We start from the raw sequence: 20,385 nt of genomic DNA, 5'->3' as shown, positions 1-20,385 counted from the left end.
CGGGACTTCCAAAAATTCTAAAATGAGAGACATTGGGTTTCTTACCAGTGAACATTTCTTCGGAAGTCTTGGAGTCCAATGCTTGATGAGGGCATCAGTTTTGAACATACACACCGGTCTTTACAGCTTAAACCCATAGGAACTTCGAAAGGCCTTGATCATGAAGCATGGCACGAACTGCTTCTACAATAGAGTGATTCTTCCTTTCAGCCACACCATTCTGCTCGGGAGTGTATGGCATTGTAGTCTCCCTCTTAATGCCAACTTCTCTGCAATAATCTTGGAATTCATTGGATTCGTACTCAGTCCCATCATCAGTCCTCAATATCTTGATTTTCTCCTTGGATTGGTTTTCGATGAAGGCTTTGAAGTGTGGGAACCAGGTGAACACTTCATCCTTCTTCTCCAAGAAGTAGATCCAGGTCTTGCGAGAATAATCATCCGAAAAGATGAGATAATATAAGTATCCTTCCAAAGAGTTTACGGGCATCATACTGGATATGTCAGAGTGGATCAATTGCAATATATATATGTGGTCTTGCTATTACTTGAAGGGAATGGTCCCCTTGTAAGTTTTCCTTCGACACATCCCGGACATACACCTTCATGCTCTACTTTGAACTCGGGCATACCTGTCACCATCTGTCTCACATCGAGAAGAGCTTTATAATGAAGATGGGCAAACCTCTAGTGCCATAGTTCACATTGTAGAGATGTCTCGCAGGACATGGCTCCCAATGGACTTCCTCCAACTTGATACAAAGTGTCAACCCTGAATCCAAGAGTAAAATCATCTTTAAAATTTCTTTTCCAAACACATACCTTTCCATCGATGAATGCCACCTTGAATCTGCTGTCCTTCATGGCTGAAATGGACACCAGGTTCTTCTTGAGATCAAGTACATATAGTACTTCTTGCAAATGAATAGTGTAACCTTGATTCAATTGAAGGGTAACATTCCCTACTCCCTTCATGGGATAGGTGGAATCGTCTCCAAGGATGATCTCCAAGTTTGTATCCTTTTCTATCAGATTAGAGAGGGCTTCCTTGTATTCGGTGAAGTTCCTTAAGGCACCACTATCAATCAGCCAATTTCCCAAAGTGTCCGAAGGAGAGGCAATGGAGAGGGTTGATATAAGATAGTACTCTTTTTGCTTACAGTTAACAACATTTGATTCTTCATACCTGGAGTTCCTTGACTTCTTGGAGGGTCGACCATTTCCTTGATGTCTCGCATTCCTTTTTCATTTGCCATTGGACCTGCCATTCCTCTAATCGTTGTTGTAGAAGCTGCCCCTGGAATGATTATGATCATCATCATGCGATGTGTCCCTTCTATTTGGACACTCCCTTGCATAGTGGCCAAACTTATTGCAAACAAAGCACCTGCCCTTCCTTCCTCCCTTAGATCCAGGCTTTCCATGGAAATGACCTTTAGACCCTGCATTATTTCTCCTTTTGGCATGAGCAGAGAATGTAGTGGGGTTGCTTCTATTAGAAGGCATTTCTTGCTCCACCATTCTTGTTTCTTCTTGAATGCATCTCGACATCAATTCTTCAAACCCTGGAATTCGATCATTGTTGAGGACGGTGGTTCTAAATACATACCACTCAGGTGGGAGTCCTCCAAGGGTGGTGAGAGTAAGTTCCCTGTCAGGAATGACTTCTCCAATCGAGAGTAGATCATTCTTGATCTCAGTGATTCTCAAGAAATAGGATTGAATATCATCGTCCTTGCCATTCTTAATATCCTTCAACTTATTCTTCAGAAATATAATTTGATTAGCATTACTAACCTTGAGCATGCCAACTAACCTGTCGTAGAGTTCCTTGGAGGTCTTCAATTCGGAGATGTAGACCACCAGATGCTTGTGAATGGAATCCCTAATAATCTTCTTTGCTTTGACTTTAGCCCTATTCTACTTCGTCTTCACAACAACCGGTGCATTTGAAGGAAGTTCGGGGATTTTACCCTACACATAGTCCATCACTTTTTTTTCTTCCAAGGTCAAATCAAGAGACATCTTCCATCCATGATAGTGAGATTTATCATGGAGCTTGTCTTCAGCTGGGAAGTAGGATGAGGAACCCATTGAACCTTTTGTCCTTGTCCAACTGTCTTTGGTGATTGCTCTTTCACTCCTGCTTGGGCTTTGTCTTCACCTTAGCTCCAATACCATGTTAATTTTTGATCCAAAATGGATTTCGGATAGGCTCCTAAGTCTAAGTGTTCCTCACACAAGAAAAAATGAAAGTCCAAAGAATTTCTTGGAACTAGCCCCATTGCAGAGATCGTCTCATTCTGAATCTACTGCAACTTGAATGGGCAAAAATGGACTTAGGATGCAGAAGTTATCAAAAAGTGAAGTTGTCCTTTATCCTTTGGAAAAAGGGGCAAAATCCCCTAAAAATTGGTCCTAAAAACCCTCTAAGCCTTCAAAATCCAAAAACTATCGTAAAGGAAAACCTTCACAAAAGGGTGGAAAACACTATTGGGAGGCAAAGACATGAAGAAATAGCGGAAAACAGGCCTATCGGAGGTCAAACCAACAATGCACAAGAGCTGTTGGATCTGGCCGATCAATAGTCCAGATCCAATCGGCATATCGCAATCGGCGGTGGCAAGCGAAGGCTGTCGGAGGCAGACATGCGATAGGACTGGGCCGATTCAATGGTGCAATCGCCGAAATTGGCGGATCGCAATTGGCGATGGTATGGGACTTAAGGCGGAACCCCAGGGCAATGTGATATCGCAATCGCCGATATTGGCGGATCGTAATCAACGATTGGCATAGGCCATGCCCTATGGGAAGACCCCAGGATTTTGCGATATGCGATTGCGACATGTCGCATCGCAAAATCGCATTGCGACATTACCAAGGAGTGGGGCTATATATATATATATATATATATATATATATATAGATATATATATTTGTGATGCGATAGCCGGACCCGACAGGGCTATAGGCGATAATTGATATATTTTGAGATCCGTCAAAAGGCAGTGTTATGTGTATTTTTGTGTATTTCATTTAATAAACGAAATATGAAGGGAAGCGTCGATGCGATGAAACCGGACCCAAAAGGGTTTGTAAATGCCAATATATAATATTTCAAGTCCTTCAAAAGCCATTTCACGGGATTTTTCAATGTTTTAATGTATTTTTAAAATACAAAGGGAAACCATGAAACATGGGCATTGGCGATATGCGATAGCAATTCAAGGCGGACCCGATAGGAATATAGTGTGGATTTATGAATATTTGAAGTCCGATAAATAGAGATTTGGCGGATTTTTCCTGTGTTTTAGCGTATTTCTTTGTGTAAAACAGAGAACACTATTCTTAGGGATTCCAAAGGCCCGAGGGTCCCTTCCATTACAGCACAGGTGGCCACCTTCCCTGAAAGCGTTAACAAATGATTGTTAAACACTCAGAAGGGGATTTGAGTGGACAGAGGTCAGGAACCGAAGAGCCCGAAGGGGAAAACAAACCGACCAACGTCGTTTGACTTAAAAAGCCACAGAACGACAGAATGAAAAAAAAAAGGTAGCGTTGTGACAGAGCAAGAAGGCCAAGAGCTTCAGAGCAGGGAATAGAAGGGAATTCTAAACCCATTTTTTATGTGTTAAACCATTGAGTTGAGCTACAGAGCTTGTAAAAAGATTGCTACCATAATCCCAGAGAGCCTAGTCAAGTTGACTAGAGCTCACGGAGACATAGCCCAAGAGTTTTGGGTGAACCCCTAATTAAATTGTTGTCTTATGTGTGATGCTCATTTGTTGCATTGTTTCAATGTCATATGTTTTATATCAGTCTAAGAAAATCGATTTACAGCACATAAACAGTTTTAAACAACCATAAGCTTACACCTGTTTACAAGCATTATTACTGCGTATTGCTGTATTAAATTTGCTGCCTTATTTACTATGATATGCTTTGTGAACTTACAGCACATTAACAGTTTAAAATAAAAATAAGCATACACATTCAAGCACATAGTTAATTCCGCATTGGTTAATCATCTGTGACTTGGGAACATTTAAGCTTTGGAAGTGGGAGGGGTCCTTGTAAGTTAGGCAAGGAGCCTAAGAGCCCCAATTTCAGATCAAGTGGTATCAGAGCCAAGTTTGATTAAACCCACCTTCAAAGGAGTTTATATCAGAATGCTTGATTGACAGAGCAAAGATTGCTTGTCTAAAAGGTGTTTAAACAGTCAGAGGTTGATTGTATGCTTGTTTGCAGACTGACTATCGTTTGAGTTTGCAGAAGTGAAGGGAAAGTTATTGATAGCTCAGTCTAGGAAGGACAAATAGGAAGAAGGGCTGAAGGCATTCTTCTATCCCAAGGGACCTCAAAGCAATACCTAAAGCACAAGAGATTTGCTGCAAAAGATTGCTTAAATAAGCTCTTTATTAATCTTGTTTGAAGTTATTTTGTTCATTGGTATAATGACAACTTCTACAAGTGAATCCTCAAATTCCTCCTTCATCAAAAGACTCTATGATGGAGACTTGAAGCAAGACTTGTTCATCATGATGGACAAGGAGAGAGAAATGTATGAGGATGGAAGGAAGAGCAGCATACTTATAAAGCAGTTGAATTACATGAAGGAAAAGAAGCAATTGCTTTCTGACAGACTACAGGAAATGGAGAGGCAACTTCATATTGCAAATATGAACCTGAAGAGGATGCATGAGTTGGAGTCACAACTCTTTGTTGCCAAAGAAGCCTTGGTCAAGTATCAGCTTGAAGAAGAGGTAAACCATTCCAGTTTGTCTTCAAATTCTTCTAAGAATGCTTATATTGGTTCTTTTGAAAAACATACTAGAGGCATAGGTTCCAAGCTAATGTCCAAGATGGGCTATGAAGGAAAGGGCTTGGGAAAGCATGCACAAGGTATTGTGGAACCAATAATAGTTGAGAAAAGGCCTAAGTATTTGGGTCTTGGCTATGGAGAGTCTTATGGAGAGAGTTCCAAAGCTGCCATGAAGGCCATTGAAACAGCTCCAAGAAGGGGTTGCATTGCAGAGTGTGAAGGTTGTATTCAAGAGGAATGCAATAGCTTGAAACATCATTTGCAGGATGCAGGTGTTCAGAAGCACACACTTGAACCAGAGATTTGGGGAGACTCTAACAGCCTTGAAGATATTGATGGGGTTCCAAAGGGAGCCACTTCTTCATTTGCTTCACCTCCTCATGAAGGCAATAAAGGTGAAAGAGAAAGGTATAAATCAGTTCTAATCATCTTCCTTTTGATTTTGCAAAGCATGATAAATTTCCACATAAGCATGGGAAAAGAATTGCATATTCCTTTTGTGGTTTGGATAACCATCATGTTTCTAGATGTTGGAAGAGAATGGCCACATACAAGAAACTTTTGAAGGAAAAGAAGCAAAAAGCCAAAGGTCCATTAGGCAAGGCAAATCATGCTGTCAAGAGGATGCACATGTGTTGCACTTACTGCCATAAGCAAGGGCATCTTGCTGAAAGATGTTAGACTTTGAATCCGACAATGCTTCCACAAAAGCTGAAGAAAGTGGAAAGAGCAGATGGCAAAAATGGAAAGGAAGATCCCATGACTGATTTGTCTCAGGATGATTCACATGTTGATGCTGATGTGCAGACAAAGGTAGTACTTTTGAAAGGGATTGGTGAGAAATGGCTAGAGTTCTTATTCAATTAAGGTTGCATGTCTAGTGATACGTTTATTTGCATTTCTTTGTTAATGAGCTGCAAGTTGCAGGTTCTTACCAAGAAGGTGAATGGAAAAGTTGAGTAGGAGACTCACTTTATTGCTGCAACATTATATTTCATTTCAGCTTCGAAAGTACAGTGTACTTAAGTGAAAGTTGAAGGATGAAATGCATGCCTGAGCATGATGTGCATGGACACAAGGATGTTGATGTTTTCCTTGTTTTGAACATGTATGTGTAGTTAACTTGTAGGGTTGATTGCTTTGACATGCACGTGATGCAATGTTGACTTGGAAGAAGTTAACCTGGTCTCCAAGATGGAGATAATAATGAAGTGTTTCATCTTTTGAAAAGAGCCCTGATTGTCTTTTTCTACATGCTTGACTTGAAGAGTCATTTGTTTAAAGGCAAGTTTTGTGGGCTTGTTATCTAGTCCATCATTTGCATGCAGATGTAAGACATGGAGGTGTTCACAAGCTGTGAAATCTGTTTCTTTTGTTGAAGCAGGAGTTTAGGCCATCTAGTTGTCTGTGTTTCTGTTGTTGTTAACAGTTGTTGTTGACAGCTTTTCAAACAGGTACAAATGAAATTTTTGTGGAGTAGATGAACTTCACATTTGTTTGAGCCACCTTGGATCAATGATCAAGGCAGAGAAGTTCAAACTTTCCGTGACCATCTAAGCAGGAGTTCTGTAGGAAGGAAAAAAAGAAGGCAGCTCTTCCTAGGAAAACCAGCCCATCCAAGAAGGCACTATGCAAGGCAAGTGTAGGGAGGCTGAAAGAAGAGGGTGAGTCACTCTCATTACGGTTCAGATCAGTATATCAGTCTTTTGGAGACCAAGAGTTCTTTTAGTGGGAAGGCGTGATCCAAAATGGATTTTGGATAGGCTCCTAAGTCTAAGTGTTTCTCACAAAGGAAAAAATGAAAGTCCAAGGAAGTTCCTGGAACTAGCCCCATTTCAGAGATCATCTCATTCTGAATCTACTGCAACTTGAATGGGAAAAAATGGACTTAAGATGCAAAAGTTATCACAAAGTGACGCTGCCCTTTATCCTTTGGAAAAAGGGGCAAAATCCCCTAAAAATGGGTCCTAAAAACCCTCTAAGCCTTCAAAATCCAAAAACTATCGCAAAGGAAAACCTTCACAAAAGGTCGGAAAACACTATCAGGAGGCAAAAACATGAAGAAATAGCGGAAAACAAGCCTATCGGAGGTTAAACCAACAATGCACAGGAGCCGTCGAATCTGGCCAATCAACGGTCCAAATTCGATCGGCATATCGCAATCGGCAGTGGCAAGCGGAGGTTGTCGGAGGCAGTCATGCTACAGGACCGGGTCGATGTGATGGTGCAATCGCTGAAATCGGCGGATTGCAATCAATGATGGCATGGGACTTAAGGCGAAACCCCGGGCCGATGCGATATCACAATCGCCAATATCGACGGATCGCAATTGGTGATTGGCATAGGCCATGCTCTATGGGAAGACCCCGGGACTTTGCGATATGCGATTGCGACATGTCACATCACAAAATTGCATCGCGACATTACCGAGGAGCGAGGCTATATATATATATATATATATATATATATATATGCAATGCGATAGCCGAACCCAATGGGGCTATAGGCGATAATTGATATATTTTGAGATCCGTCAAAAGGCAGTTTTATGTGTACTTTCGCGTATTTTGTTTAATAGACGAAATACGAAGGGAAGCGCTGATGCGATGAAACCAAACCCGAAAGGGTCTGTAAATGCCAATATATAATATTTCAAGTCCGTCAAAAGCCATTTCATGGGATTTTTCAATGTTTTAATGTATTTTTAAAATACAAAGGGAAACCATGAAACATGGGCATTTGCGATATGCAATAGCAAATCAAGGTTGACCTGATAGGAATATAGTGCGAATTTTTGAATATCTAAAGTCCGATAAATAGAGATTTGGCGGATTTTTCCTGTGTTTTAGCGTATTTCTCTGTGTAAAACAGAGAACGCTATACTTGGGGATTCCAAAGGCCCGAGGGTCCCTTCCGTTACAGCACAGGTGGCCACCTTCCCTGAAAGCGTTAACAAATGATTGTTAAACGCTCAAAAGCGAATTTGAGTAGACAGAGGCCGGGAACCAAAGAGCTCGAAGGGGAAAACAAACCGACCAACGCCGTTTGACTTAAAAAGCCACAGAATGACAGAATGAAAAAAAAGGCAGCGCTATGACAGAGCAAGAAGGTTGAGAGCTTCAGAGCTAGGGACAGAAGGGCATTCTAAACCCATTGTTTCTGTGTTAAACCGTGGAGTTGAGTCAGAGAGCTTGTAAAAAGATTGTTGCCATAATCCCAGAGAGCCTAGTCGAGTTGACTAGAGCTCACGGAGACGTAGCCCAAGAGTTTTGGGTGAACTCCTCATTAAATTGTTGTCTTATGTGTGATGCTCATTTTCTACAATGTTTCAATGTCATATGTTTTATATCAGTCTAAGCAAATCGATTTATAGCACATAAACAATTTTAAACAACCATAAGCTTACACCTGTTTACAAGCATTATTACTACTTATTGTTGTATTGAATTTGCTGCCTTATTTACTGTGATATGCTTTGTGAACTTACAACACATTACAGTTTAAAATAAAAATAAGCATACACCTTACTTGAAGCACATAGTTAACTCTGCATTGGTTAATCATCTGTGACTTGGGAACATTTAAGCTTTAGAAGTGGGAGAGGTCCTTGTAAGTTAGACAAGGAGCCTAAGAGCCCCATTTTCAGATCAATTTTAGGCAACAACGGTATGTTCTATGCTTTAGAGCAATTTTACTTCAATTTCTTTACTAGCCCAGTATCAATATTCAGATTAGCAATCACACCAACATGATAGTAGAATGCAGACAGAACATAAACATAAATAGTAGAAGACAAACCAAAAAAAGAGGACACAAGATGTGGCACCAGCTAGGGACAAACCCCAACTTGGGGAAACCCTTGATCAAATCTTCTTTTAGTCTTCAATAGTTCAGCAGAGAGAGTACAATTTACAAATCTGATAATTTATAACAGCAGCAAAAAGGCCCTAATCAGAAAAGTCAACGTTGGTCAACAAGGAAGATTTGACCCTCAGCAAATCGGTCAACTTCAGCCAACTTCGGCCTCCAAACAGCGAGATAAAATAGTCATCAAAACAGTCAAAGTTTGGTCAAAGAGCCCACTTGCGGTCACCCCTAGCTACAGTCAACGTTTAGCCTCAATTTCTGTGCCCAAAAATGTGGCCTACCCAAATAGAGATAGCCCTCACAAAAATGCAGTCAAAGGAGGTCAACGCATGCTGGTCAACGCTTGGTCAAACTATCTAGAAATTCAGTCTCTTGAAATTTCGCTCTCCTGAAATTTCGGCCTCCTGAAATTTCAGCAGACTGCTAAAATTTCGGCCTCCTAAAATTTCACTCCCCTGAAATTTCGGCCTCCTGAAATTTCGTTCTCTTGAAATTTCGGACGTGTGGAGAGAGAGAGGCCCAGAAATCCGTACCCAATCAATGAGGAGAGAGAGAGAAAAGTGTGAAGATGACTATGTCGAAATGAGGCTAAGTCACCTTCTATTTGAGGATGAATAGACGTGACTGTTGGGCTTCTGAGCCTATATAAATTTGTTGGCCGACCTTGACAATTTGACCATAATCAAAATAAATTCATAACTTCATTTATACATGTTAAAATCGGATGATATTTAGATCAATACTACACCTCTCGGAGAGAGGAATCCAAGAAAAATATCAATTTTCATAAATAAGATGACCCATGTGGAGTTTGGACCTAGTTGCCAATTTTAACAAATAGGATCTAGCTCACCAAAATAAGAAAACGAATCCTAACAACAGTCAACTTCCAATCTCCAGATAATTAGAAGCTTCATTTGGCTTAATAAACCATTTATTAAAAAAAAACACCTCATCACTCACTTAACTAACCTAAGCTTCTAGAAATTGGATAAAATTACATAGATTTAAGATGCTCCTGCATCATAAACCCAAGCTTCAAATTGTTCATAGACTCCTGTTTATGAGGCTTCCTTCTACTGCTTTTCTGTAACAATGCAGTAGATACCCAAGATTTCTTCTTTGGGTGGTTCCCCATTTAAATAATTCTCTCATCCATTTCTTCCTGCATAAGTTCACTGACTGCAATTGAATTTTCCATCTTCGACATGGAACATGATTTTCTCGCCATTGTTTCTCCTTGATTGGGCATATCCTTCTTTTCATTATCCAAGCAATTAAAATCCATAAAATTGCAAGGATCAATTGAGACCATGCATGCTGGGTTTGTTGTTCCACATTATCTTTCTATTCAAGACTCCTTCCTCCCTTGTCATTTGTAGCATTATTTTCAAGCTTTTCCTGTCCACAGTTCTCTAGTACTGTGAATTGTTGTTTATTAAGTTGAATCTCCTCTGTCATAACTATTTCTGCCATGGAAAGTATTGTTGATTTTACATTTTCTGGTTCATGAAACATTTCATCTTCAAAATTAAATGAATTCTGATTTGTTGAAGGTAGATTGGTCACCTCTACTTCCGTTGATTGCTCCTGCTTTCTAATTTTTGCACTACTGGTAACCAATTGTTTCTCGCTCATTAATAATATGTTTGGATCCGCTGCCTCTCTGGTACCTTTAGTTTTTATAGGTAGTAACACATGATTTTTTCCATCCTTCTCAAAACTGTAAGTGTTCATCCTACCATCATAGTTCACCTTTCTATCGTACTATTAGGGTCTTCCAAGCAAGACATGGCAAGTATCCATCTGCACAATATCACAGAGAATTGAAATTCCCCCTAACACTGTTCATTCACCAACATTTGTTGTCCCTTTTGTAGCCATGAAACTTTGTATGGTGCAGAATGTGGCATTCTATCCAATTGCAACTTCTCCACCATCTCTGTAGAAACCAAATTATCAGTACTTCCATTATCAATAATTAATTTGCAACATTTACCTTTTGCCTTGCATGTCGTCCTGAATAAGCTTCTTCTTTGCACAAGTTCATCTGCATCCAACACTTGTTTCAACAACAAAGCTTCTCCTTCTTCTAGTGGGTTGACACATTCTTCCACTGCCTTTGGAGGTTCAGGTTCTGGCTCGGTTTGTGCTAATTGTATCCCTTTTTGTTTTCCAACTTTTTCTAGACATTCATATGAATAATGTCCCAATTGTCCACAAGTGAAACATCTCACCTGATCTTTGCTTCTGCCTCCACCCCTAGAAGGAGTTCTCCTTCCTCTAACATCGCTAGTTTTCTCGAGTTGTGACTGTTGGTTTCAGATTCTCGCTTCTCCCTTTTGCTGCTACTCTTTTGTCCTAACACTTCTTGTTCTCATTTTCTAACCTTGCTTTCTCATCAACTTTTCTTCAACCTGGTATGCTTCCTCAACAGATCTCAAGGACATTAAACTTAATTCATCTTGAATATCAAACCTTAATCCATTGATATACCTGGCAACTCTCTCAGGTGTATCTTCTATGTATCCTGATCTAATATTTACTTTATAAAATTCCTCCGTATACTCCCTAATAGTCATCATCTTTTGCTTAAGATTTTGCATCTTTCTAAACAAAATTAATTGATAATATTTAGGAAGGAACTTACCTTTTAGTTTAGCAGTCATCCTACTCCAGCTCTTGATCTTGGCTTTGTTTTTCAAGGCCCTTTCTTCTTGCACTCCATCCCACCATAAAGCAAATTTGACTTGCTTGTCTTCCAGCACCTCTGCATACTCAAAATGCTTATTCATAGCATTAATCCAATCTATTAATTCTTCTGGATCTAAACTACCATTGTATGTAGGTACTTCTGCCTTCGACCTGAAACCTAGACCAAAAACCAACTTTAGAAATCTGATTTCTAGGGGTTCTTCAGCTCTCTCTTCTTCTTCTAGAAGTTCTTCTTCCTCACTGGTATCCCCTGTGTGATCATGATGCCTGGTAGCCTCCATGGCTTCTAGCCTTCGTCGAAGAGTTCTTACTTCATCTCTCAATTCCGCATTTGCAGCTGGTTGACCTCTTCCTCGACCTCTACCTCTTCCAATTCTGAATGCCATTTCTCAATAAACAAATCAGTTTTAAAATTCAATAAAATCAATTTCCTTTTTCCCTTTCCAGAGAGCAACTTACTGCTCTGATACCAAAATGATATCGACAATTATCTCCAACATAATTCAATTATGAATAAGCAAGGATTTTATATAAAATCAATAATATTTAAACAAAAAATTAATCTTCAGCCTTGATCTTGATTTAACTTAAAAAATAGGCCAGCATCACCTTCAACTTCCCATACACACAGCCCACACGTTGTCACACGATTTGTAGAGAAAAGGTCCACGCTGTAATGCTTACAACGATGCCTATGGATGCTTTCGAGAAGTCAAAAAGTAAGAAAAAAATCAAATTAATATTGTGTCATCGCACATCAGCTTTTCACAATGGTTTGAATAGTTTGTCATTACTATTTGGAAGTCGTGATTCGCCACTGACTTGAAGAACAAATGTGTTTGGAGTAAAAGAGCCTCCATCGTTGCCCTATCGCCATATTGGAAAGGTGTTGACAGACTCAATCACAGCCACTATTGTTATGAACACTGTGCAAATCCAATCTATTGATGCACTCGTTTAGTCCGTAGACACCATGAACGAAATTCACAGCATACCAAAAGATTGCGGCCAGCCGACCCTTTCATGAAGATAATTGTGATCATTGGAAAAGACGCATTAACAAAGCCAGGAAATTTATTTCAACAACCACACTATCGCCCTCATAGGCAATCACTTATTATATTAATGTGGCAACAGTTCGGTTACAACAATATTTCATAATAATAGGATCTAGCTCACCAAAATAAGAAAATGAATCCTAACAATAGTCACCTTCCAATCTCTGGATAATTAGAAGCTTCATTTGGCTTAATAAGCCATCTATTAAAAAAACACCTCATCACTCACTTAACTAACCTAAGCTTCTAGAAATAGGATAAAATTACATAGAGTAAAAATATTTAAGATGCTTCTGCATCACCTGGGTCAGAGAAGCTTAGAACCACATTGTTGACTAAGGCAAAGAAAGAGGTGGACAAAATGCTTGAGCCTATTAAATCAGCATGGCCAACATCTGGGGTTAGTATTGTTTCTGATGGATGGACAGATCCAACACGCCACCCACTCATCAACTTCATGGTGTCTTCCTTGAATGGTCCAATTTTCTTGAAATCAATGGATGCACTTGGAAAATACAACGATGCACAATATACCGGTGAGTTGTTCACTAAAGTTATTGAAGATGTAGGTGTTGATTCTTGTGTGCAAATCATTACAAATAATGCACCTGTTTGCAAGGTTGTTGGCATGATTGTGGAAGCTAAATATCCACAAGTATTTTGGACACCTTGCATTGTCCATTCCTTGAATTTAGCACTTAAATCTATTGCTTCTGATGTGCTTTGGATTGGAAGTATTATTGAGGATGCATGGCATATTCGCAATTTTGCACAAAATCATACAAATGCCCTCACAATCTACAAGGAGTACACCAATCTATCATTGTTGAAGATTGCAGATACACGATTTTCCTCTTCATTCATCATGTTGAATAGGCTGAGGGAGGTCAAGACTGCTCTTGGAGCCATGGTTATTTTAGATTTTTGGTCTTTTTGGAGAAAGACAGATCAACCAACCTCAGAAAGAGTGAAGGACACAACGTTAGATGATGCTTGGTGGGAGAAGGTAGATCTACTTATTAAGATCACAGACCCTATCATTATTTCTTTACTACGATTTGCAGATACAGACCAACTCATCCAAGGAAAGGTTTATGAGGGATGGGATTTTATGATTGAGTATGTGAGGAGCATTATTTTACAGAGTGAGTGCCCCGAGTATGATACATCATCAAAGGCCTTCTTCACCACCATACAGGATATTCTTGTCAATAGATGGGACAAGAATTGCACACCTTTGCATTGTTTGGCTCACTCATTGAACCCAAAATACTACAACCATGAGTGGCTGAATGGTGGACATTCTGGTAGATTCCCTCCTCACATGGATGGTGAAATTTCACAAGGGAGGCAGCGTGCATTGAGGCGAATTTTTCGAGATAGAGCATCCCTTGATGAGGTGGAGAATGCCTTTACAGAGTTTTCCACTGGCACTGGTCGATTTGCAAGATATGATGTGATTAGAAACAAAGGGGCTAAGAAGCCCTATTCTTGGTGGGAAATTCATGGGGCAACAAGCCCTCCTCTATAGTAGTTATCCATGAGGCTCATCTCTCAGGTGACTTCATCCCCTTGTTGCGAAAATAATTGGAGCACATATGGAAATTTGTATTGTAATATTCCTAATCGAAATTTACAATGATAAAAAAGCAAACATAGCAAAAACACACACATAAAATTACACCACATTAAACACCCAAAAAATGCAAAATTTGCACTATGCGAAGCCATTTTATTGAGATAAATGTTGCATACAAGATAAGATAAGAATGCATGCACCTGGGCTTGCTCAAGGCAAGCTAACAATGACTAGGTGATGAAATCAGTTGTTCGGACAGAAGTATGGTTGTCCCCAACCAAGCTCTACGTTGTCCCTCTGAAATTTGTATTGTTGACTGCAAGAGATGGCTACTAAGGCCTTCTCCAGTGCTCAAAAAATTCCAGGAAATTAACCTCGAGCGCTCCACCAATAACCCACAAAACCCACGAAGGAATTGGCCAAATGTTGACGTTGGAATTTCGGCCCAATTTCCCCTTAGCTCCTCTAGATGCTAGCTGAATTGAGACCCCTGTTTGACCCCTCAAATTTGCCCAGAAAATTCCGCCAAATTAATCTTGGCCTCTCCTCAATAAACCCAGAAAGGGTTTGGGCTGAGTCCAATGTGCCCCGGTGACCCCAATTTGCGTGCGAACCTCTGACTGGCTAGCAAAATTGGTTGTAGATGAAATCTGCTATAAAATGCTCCAAATCTCTCCTAGAAAATCTCTTTCCCAAGTTTTCCCTTATTCCTTCATAGCCACACCATAGATTCTCCTTGCCCAAGTGATTGCGTAAGAATGCCCAGTGAGCCCCTGCGCATGCCAATAATTGGAGCACCTCAGCTATCCTAAATTCCTCACCAACAGACCTGCAAATTGATAAGAAACTCCAGCCCTCTTTATGGAAGGATTTTCTACTAATTGGCTGGCCCAAATTCCCCTTTTTGTTGGCCCTCCCAAGAGCCACAATTTATATTCTGCGTCTAAGGGAAACTCACTCCAGCTGAAGGAAATGACTATAAATGTGCTCAATGGACACTCTGAACTAAACTCCCCAATTTCCTCACTAGGGAGACACTCGAAGTTCTCTAAAATGAGGGTGGAATTCCCACTCGGGAATTCCTTGTGTTGAACAACACAGTTGTCCTGGCTAAGCAGCTTAAGAGAACTAATTTTAAATTTTCAAATGATCAAGAGTACCAAATGGAAACCTCCAAGCTCTATTTATAACTGTTGGCCCTCTCTCCCTTAGTGGCCCCCACCTTCCACTAATTCACACCCGTTCCTTTCTCCCTCTCTTCTCACTAGTGTGATTTGCTCCATTGTGTCAAATTTCCTTCTCTTGTGGCCCCCACATTCCATTAGAGCTATAATTTCTATTTCTCCTAAGTCCCATACGCCAATAAGCTCCATTGCCCAAATCACAAAATTGTGCTATGCTTAGCACCTCCCCAATAAACTCCATTAATCCCCTCAAATAAAAAATCAAAATTGAGGATATTATAGTCCCCCCCGCCAAAAATTGCTTGTCCTCAAGCAATTCCTAAACAAGCGCCCTCTTTGACTATGGATCCTCACTGTCACTACAAACTATACCAAGGTCCCAAATGTGCCACTAAATCATTCCTGATCTCTGCATTGCCCTGTAGTGAAGGAGTCCCTCGATACCAAGATCCCAAGCCAACTTGATCAACATGAAGCACTCCTTGCTCCACTCTTTATTTGAGTAGTCCATCTCATGCACTCTGATGGTGGGCCCCTGAAGATATGACCCAATCCCTATGCAAATGAAGTCTCCCTTGCATGAGCTCCTCCTGATATCCTCCTGTTGACCAACCTACCATGCTGATGAAGTTCCCCATGCCATCAGCGACTCACTAAAGCCCAATGGGGAATTTGAATGATCTTCCCTTGTAGTAGCCAACTCATCCCTATAGGTCGTTGAGTCGTCAAGTACTGTGATGCTCGAGTCTCATGCTAGCCTCAAAAGGGTGCCACCATGTTGTCGTTGCGTCACTCTGGCTCTAATAGACTGCCCATCGTGCGTACACTGTATCCTCCTCTCCTGGAACTCGATGGTGAAATACTGATATAGGCGAAATACATCCTGCCTAGGCATCTCCATGACGCCAAAGCCTAACCATCCAAATCTAACACCGAACCTGTGTAGCAATAGAGAAAGTCTGCCTCGCCATACGATGAAGGCCTTTGTGAACCCCCTTGTGCTAACCCAAGAGCAAACTAGATCACTCTGCCATGACCCCGCTCATCACGAGACAAAGTGAACTATCAACCAACTGAATCCCTGCATCCCATTGTCGGACCTGCTATGGCATAGCTCTAACAACTGCTAGAAGCCATCTGCGCCTCATCTCTAGTCCCTGCATGCGATCAATATATAGGCACCATATATCATGAACTAATCTTATGCGTGCTAAACTACCCTGTGCCTACCACTGTGCAGTATTGAAGACCACTAGAAGCCACATGTGCCAAATAGCTATCCCCTGAATGCAACCAATAAATGGGTATCTGATCCTCGCAATCGACTTGGTGTATGTGGGTCTTTCCTATTTGCTACCAATAACTCCACATCAGTTGCAATCATGTCTTTCCATCTTGATGCATTAGCCATAATTTTGGGCATGCCAGATTTGTTGTATAATTGAGAATGGTCCTAATTCCCAATTGTAGAGTGAATCAGTTGCTCTCCCACATCAATCATCATTTGTTGCATCCTAATCACCTCATTCAAGGTTACTGCCATGTTGTTTGATTTTAATCTTTCTTTGGGTCCCATGATTTCTTAGCTTTTTATTCTAGTCTTGTCATAGAATGAAGTGTTTCCCACAGGCTGATACAAGATTATGGCTCTAATACCACTGAAATATTCCAAATGGAACAATGATAAACAAAGCAAACATAGAAAAACACACACATAAAATTACACCACATTAAACACCCAAAAAATGCCAAAATCTACTCTGCGTTGAGCCATTTTATTGAGATAAATGTTGGGTGCAAGATAAGATCAGACTGCATGCAACTAGGCTTGCTCAAGGCAAGCTAACAATGACCAGGTGATGAAATCAGCTGCTCAGACACAAGTGTGGTTGTCCCCAACCAAGTTTTATGTTGTCCCTCTGAAATCTACACAATTCGCTGCAAGAAATGGCTGCTACGGCCTTCTCTGGTGCTCAGAAAATTCCGGGGAATTAACCTCGAGCTCTCCACCAATAACCCACGAAGGAATTGCCCAAATGTTGACCTTGGAATTTCGATAGCTGCTAGCTGAATTGAGACTCCTGTTTGACCCCTCAAATCTGCCCAGAAAATTCTGCCAAATTAATCTTGGTCTCTCCTCAATAAGCCCAGAAAACCTAGAAACAGTTTCGGCTGAGTCCAACGTGCACTAGTGACCCCAATTTGTGTGTGAACCTCTAAATGAAATTTTTTTAGAGGACAAGAACCCAAATCTGGTTCTTGGGGATGAGAACCCCCCCACCCAGGTTCGCGAACCCGTGCAACATAGCTAAATAATAACAAAAAATAATTAGTTAAATAATAATTAATTAAGTGAAGAGGTATGTCTCTAAGGACATGACCGTTTGTAAAAGGGTGCCTGCCTAGGTATATAAGCAGGCCCTCATTTGTAACAATCATCATCTCATATCAATTCTTTTATGCACTATTCAATATATATGTTTCTTATCCTCAATGGATGTCTTCGTGTTCCAAGTGTTCTGAAGATCACTGTATAGTACGAACTTTGTTCGTTACAGTGTGGAGAAAGAGAGTACAATAAACATTCCAAATTCTACATCAATGGTAGCAGGGATGAATGTTTCAGCCAACCTTGACTCTCTTCCAGCAGGGAAGTCAATGGGAAATCGATGGTGGTGCAATAAGCTGTTCTACATCAACCATGCCAGTTTCAGTTCATTTCTAGATACTAATTAAAGGCATCACTTTGAAGTGGGCTGCACCTGTCTTGCTTGGTCCAAATGTTTCCTTTTCGAACAAGGAGTTATATGTAATATGACCACTATGCAAGGGTGTAAGATATAATGGCCATAATTAGATTAAGACGCAGTAGATGTACTTTTGTCATGTAATAAAACCATAATAAATGACTTGACTGCTTTTAATAAAATGATTTAATCATCACTTAATATATAATGAGTTATTAAGTGATTAGGCATTTGTCATTCAAAATTTATGTAACGCACTCCTTCCTATCCTACTTTATATTGAGGCATTGCATCACTCAATAATCAAGCAATTATTATCTCATATTTGTCCGTATATTTTTTGTCTACATCTCTGTGTGTAAATCCGATAAAAATGCAAAAAGGTTTAAAGCAAAAGTCTATCTGCACATGAATGTATCTTCACAGACATACAGACAGTCATTACCCCAGTAGTTTAGCTGCCTCTGAAACTGAACCCTCAACAGCCAAAAGTAAGTCTAGCAAAGCTTGTACACCCTGTACCAAGGAAAAAAAACATTGCATTAGTTGTTGAATTCCTCTGAGCATTGTAAGTCTTCAGATACCAAACTTTCAGCGACATTCGTCTAAAACCTTTAGTGCAAGCATTAATTGAGCATTCAGTTCATAAGGTGCCATGTGCACACACACCAGAACAAACTTTGCATTCTTGGGCCCAATTTGCTGACCAGAATCAGAATCCCTTACTGCTGCCTTTGCTGGAAGTATCTGGATGAGCTCTGGAGGGGGTTTGTATGAATCAAGATCGATTGAGTTCCTAACTAATTAAAAGAAACAGTTCAAACAATTGTCAGGAAAGGGATTGTTTTCCAGCATATGAGCATATTACATATCGAGGAATGTATTTGGTTGTCTGGCACAAACCCTGAGAGAATTAAAAACAACAGAGAACAGTGACAAAGAATAAATTTATATTGAAAAGTATTATTGACATAATAACAGATGATAAAAAGGAGATGTTAAACAAAATGGTTCTTGTATTTGCAGCTATAATGTAAAATCAAGAAAGATTGTGCAAGGAAACGATTACATCCTTAAATGGTCTGGATTAGATAAAGTTTTCAATTGTGATGAAAAAATCCATGGTCTTCATAAATCCAACCTTATTGAGTGATCTAACACAAATTTCTTGTAAATAGCAGTTTGGAATCATAAAACTATTTTGCCATTTCCCCCAATAGTCATGTTACCGCTCATACTCTCAACTAGGAGAAAAAGTCCTAACCTCAACAGGAGAGTCTAGAGGCAACTCTCAGCCAAGCCACCCACTGTCAACCTCAGTGACTTTGCCCCACTCTTCATACTAAACGAAAGGAAACTATCCTAGTCTAGGGGGGAATCTTTATGGTCAAACAAGCTAAATTTGTTGCAAAAGGCATGAGTATCATCTTAGCTTGAACTTGACTTATGAAGTGAGCCACAAATAACCGATTTGCCTTGTATGGGAAAGAAGTCATTAATCATGCAAGTTGATTAACACAAGTGCCTCAAATTATGAATCAAGTGACTATCCAACAACAGAAGAGTCTTGAAGTGCTGAACTGACTTAGAAAAGGAATCATGACAGTCTTAAGTCAAACTAGATTGGCTAATTATCACATTAAAATATCAAGAGATGTTCACAGAATTTTATCAAAGGCACTCAAATGTATAGCAATGTAGCAATATTCAATAATGAAACATGAATCAGCAGTGATAAATCATTCACAATGTGTGCTGGAGAATTAGTGCAATCTTTAGAAAGATTAGATTAGAGTCCCATGAGCATGTAAACAGCATTGCAAGTGAATGATTAGAGAGCAACTTTGTAAGATACCCCCTTGGAATATCTTAGGATTTCACCTCAAGTTTCTGAGTTTTACATGGGTTTGTCACTGAAGCATTTCGTCAAACAGTTTGTGTGTACATGGCTGTAGGTGCACTTCTAATAATCTATTCCAAAAGAAATAAACACAGTATCAAGTAAATCCGTATAGAGACATTTCAGACCAGCAGTATGATATTTATATCAAACCAAACACAACATACATCATTGAAATGTGCTTGCTACAGCTATAAGACCCCTGTTTCTTCACTGAAAAACAACTCAGATTCATAACAGCAATAGATTGAGGGACACCGTCATTTAATCAGAGCCTACAGGGCACAGAAAATAAAGAGGAACCTGGTACATAAGGCTCAGAATAGTGTCCTCCACACTCAGTAGTTTCCTCGGCTGGAATGAATACAGACCCAGCCTCAATAGGAAGCACGCACAGCAGCTTGTACAGACTCCGGGAAATACCTTCCAAACACAACAAATAACTCCTTTCAACACAGGGTACCCTGAGATCTAATACCAATACATGGTACAAGAAGAGAACAGTAAGGCTCG

General features: G+C 40.1%; 1 protein-coding gene across 7 annotated transcripts in view; it reads right to left on the bottom strand.

Moving 5' to 3' along the window:
* The window catches only part of LOC149205908 (uncharacterized), a 304,264-nt gene that overhangs the window by 185,439 nt on the left and 98,440 nt on the right, over positions 1–20,385 (bottom strand). For 6 of the 7 annotated variants that reach the window (XM_089393581.1, XM_089393583.1, XM_089393584.1 and 3 more), the window contains exons 3-4: positions 18,642–18,772; positions 18,418–18,488 (exon numbers count right to left, since the gene is read on the bottom strand). In XM_089393581.1, coding sequence (XP_089249707.1) covers positions 18,418–18,488; positions 18,642–18,772 — 202 coding nt within the window. The remainder of the gene's footprint in view (positions 1–18,417; positions 18,489–18,641; positions 18,773–20,385) is intronic. The other variant, XM_089393582.1, reaches the window with a different exon arrangement.

The sequence above is a fragment of the Pinus tabuliformis genome, chromosome 1_2 (genome assembly GCF_031772625.1).
Source record: "Pinus tabuliformis cultivar Carrire ecotype Pingquan chromosome 1_2, CPIR1, whole genome shotgun sequence".
Classification (NCBI taxonomy): domain Eukaryota; kingdom Viridiplantae; phylum Streptophyta; class Pinopsida; order Pinales; family Pinaceae; genus Pinus; species Pinus tabuliformis.
Note: the sequence above shows the minus strand (reverse complement) of the source record. Positions and strands in the feature narration are given on the sequence as shown.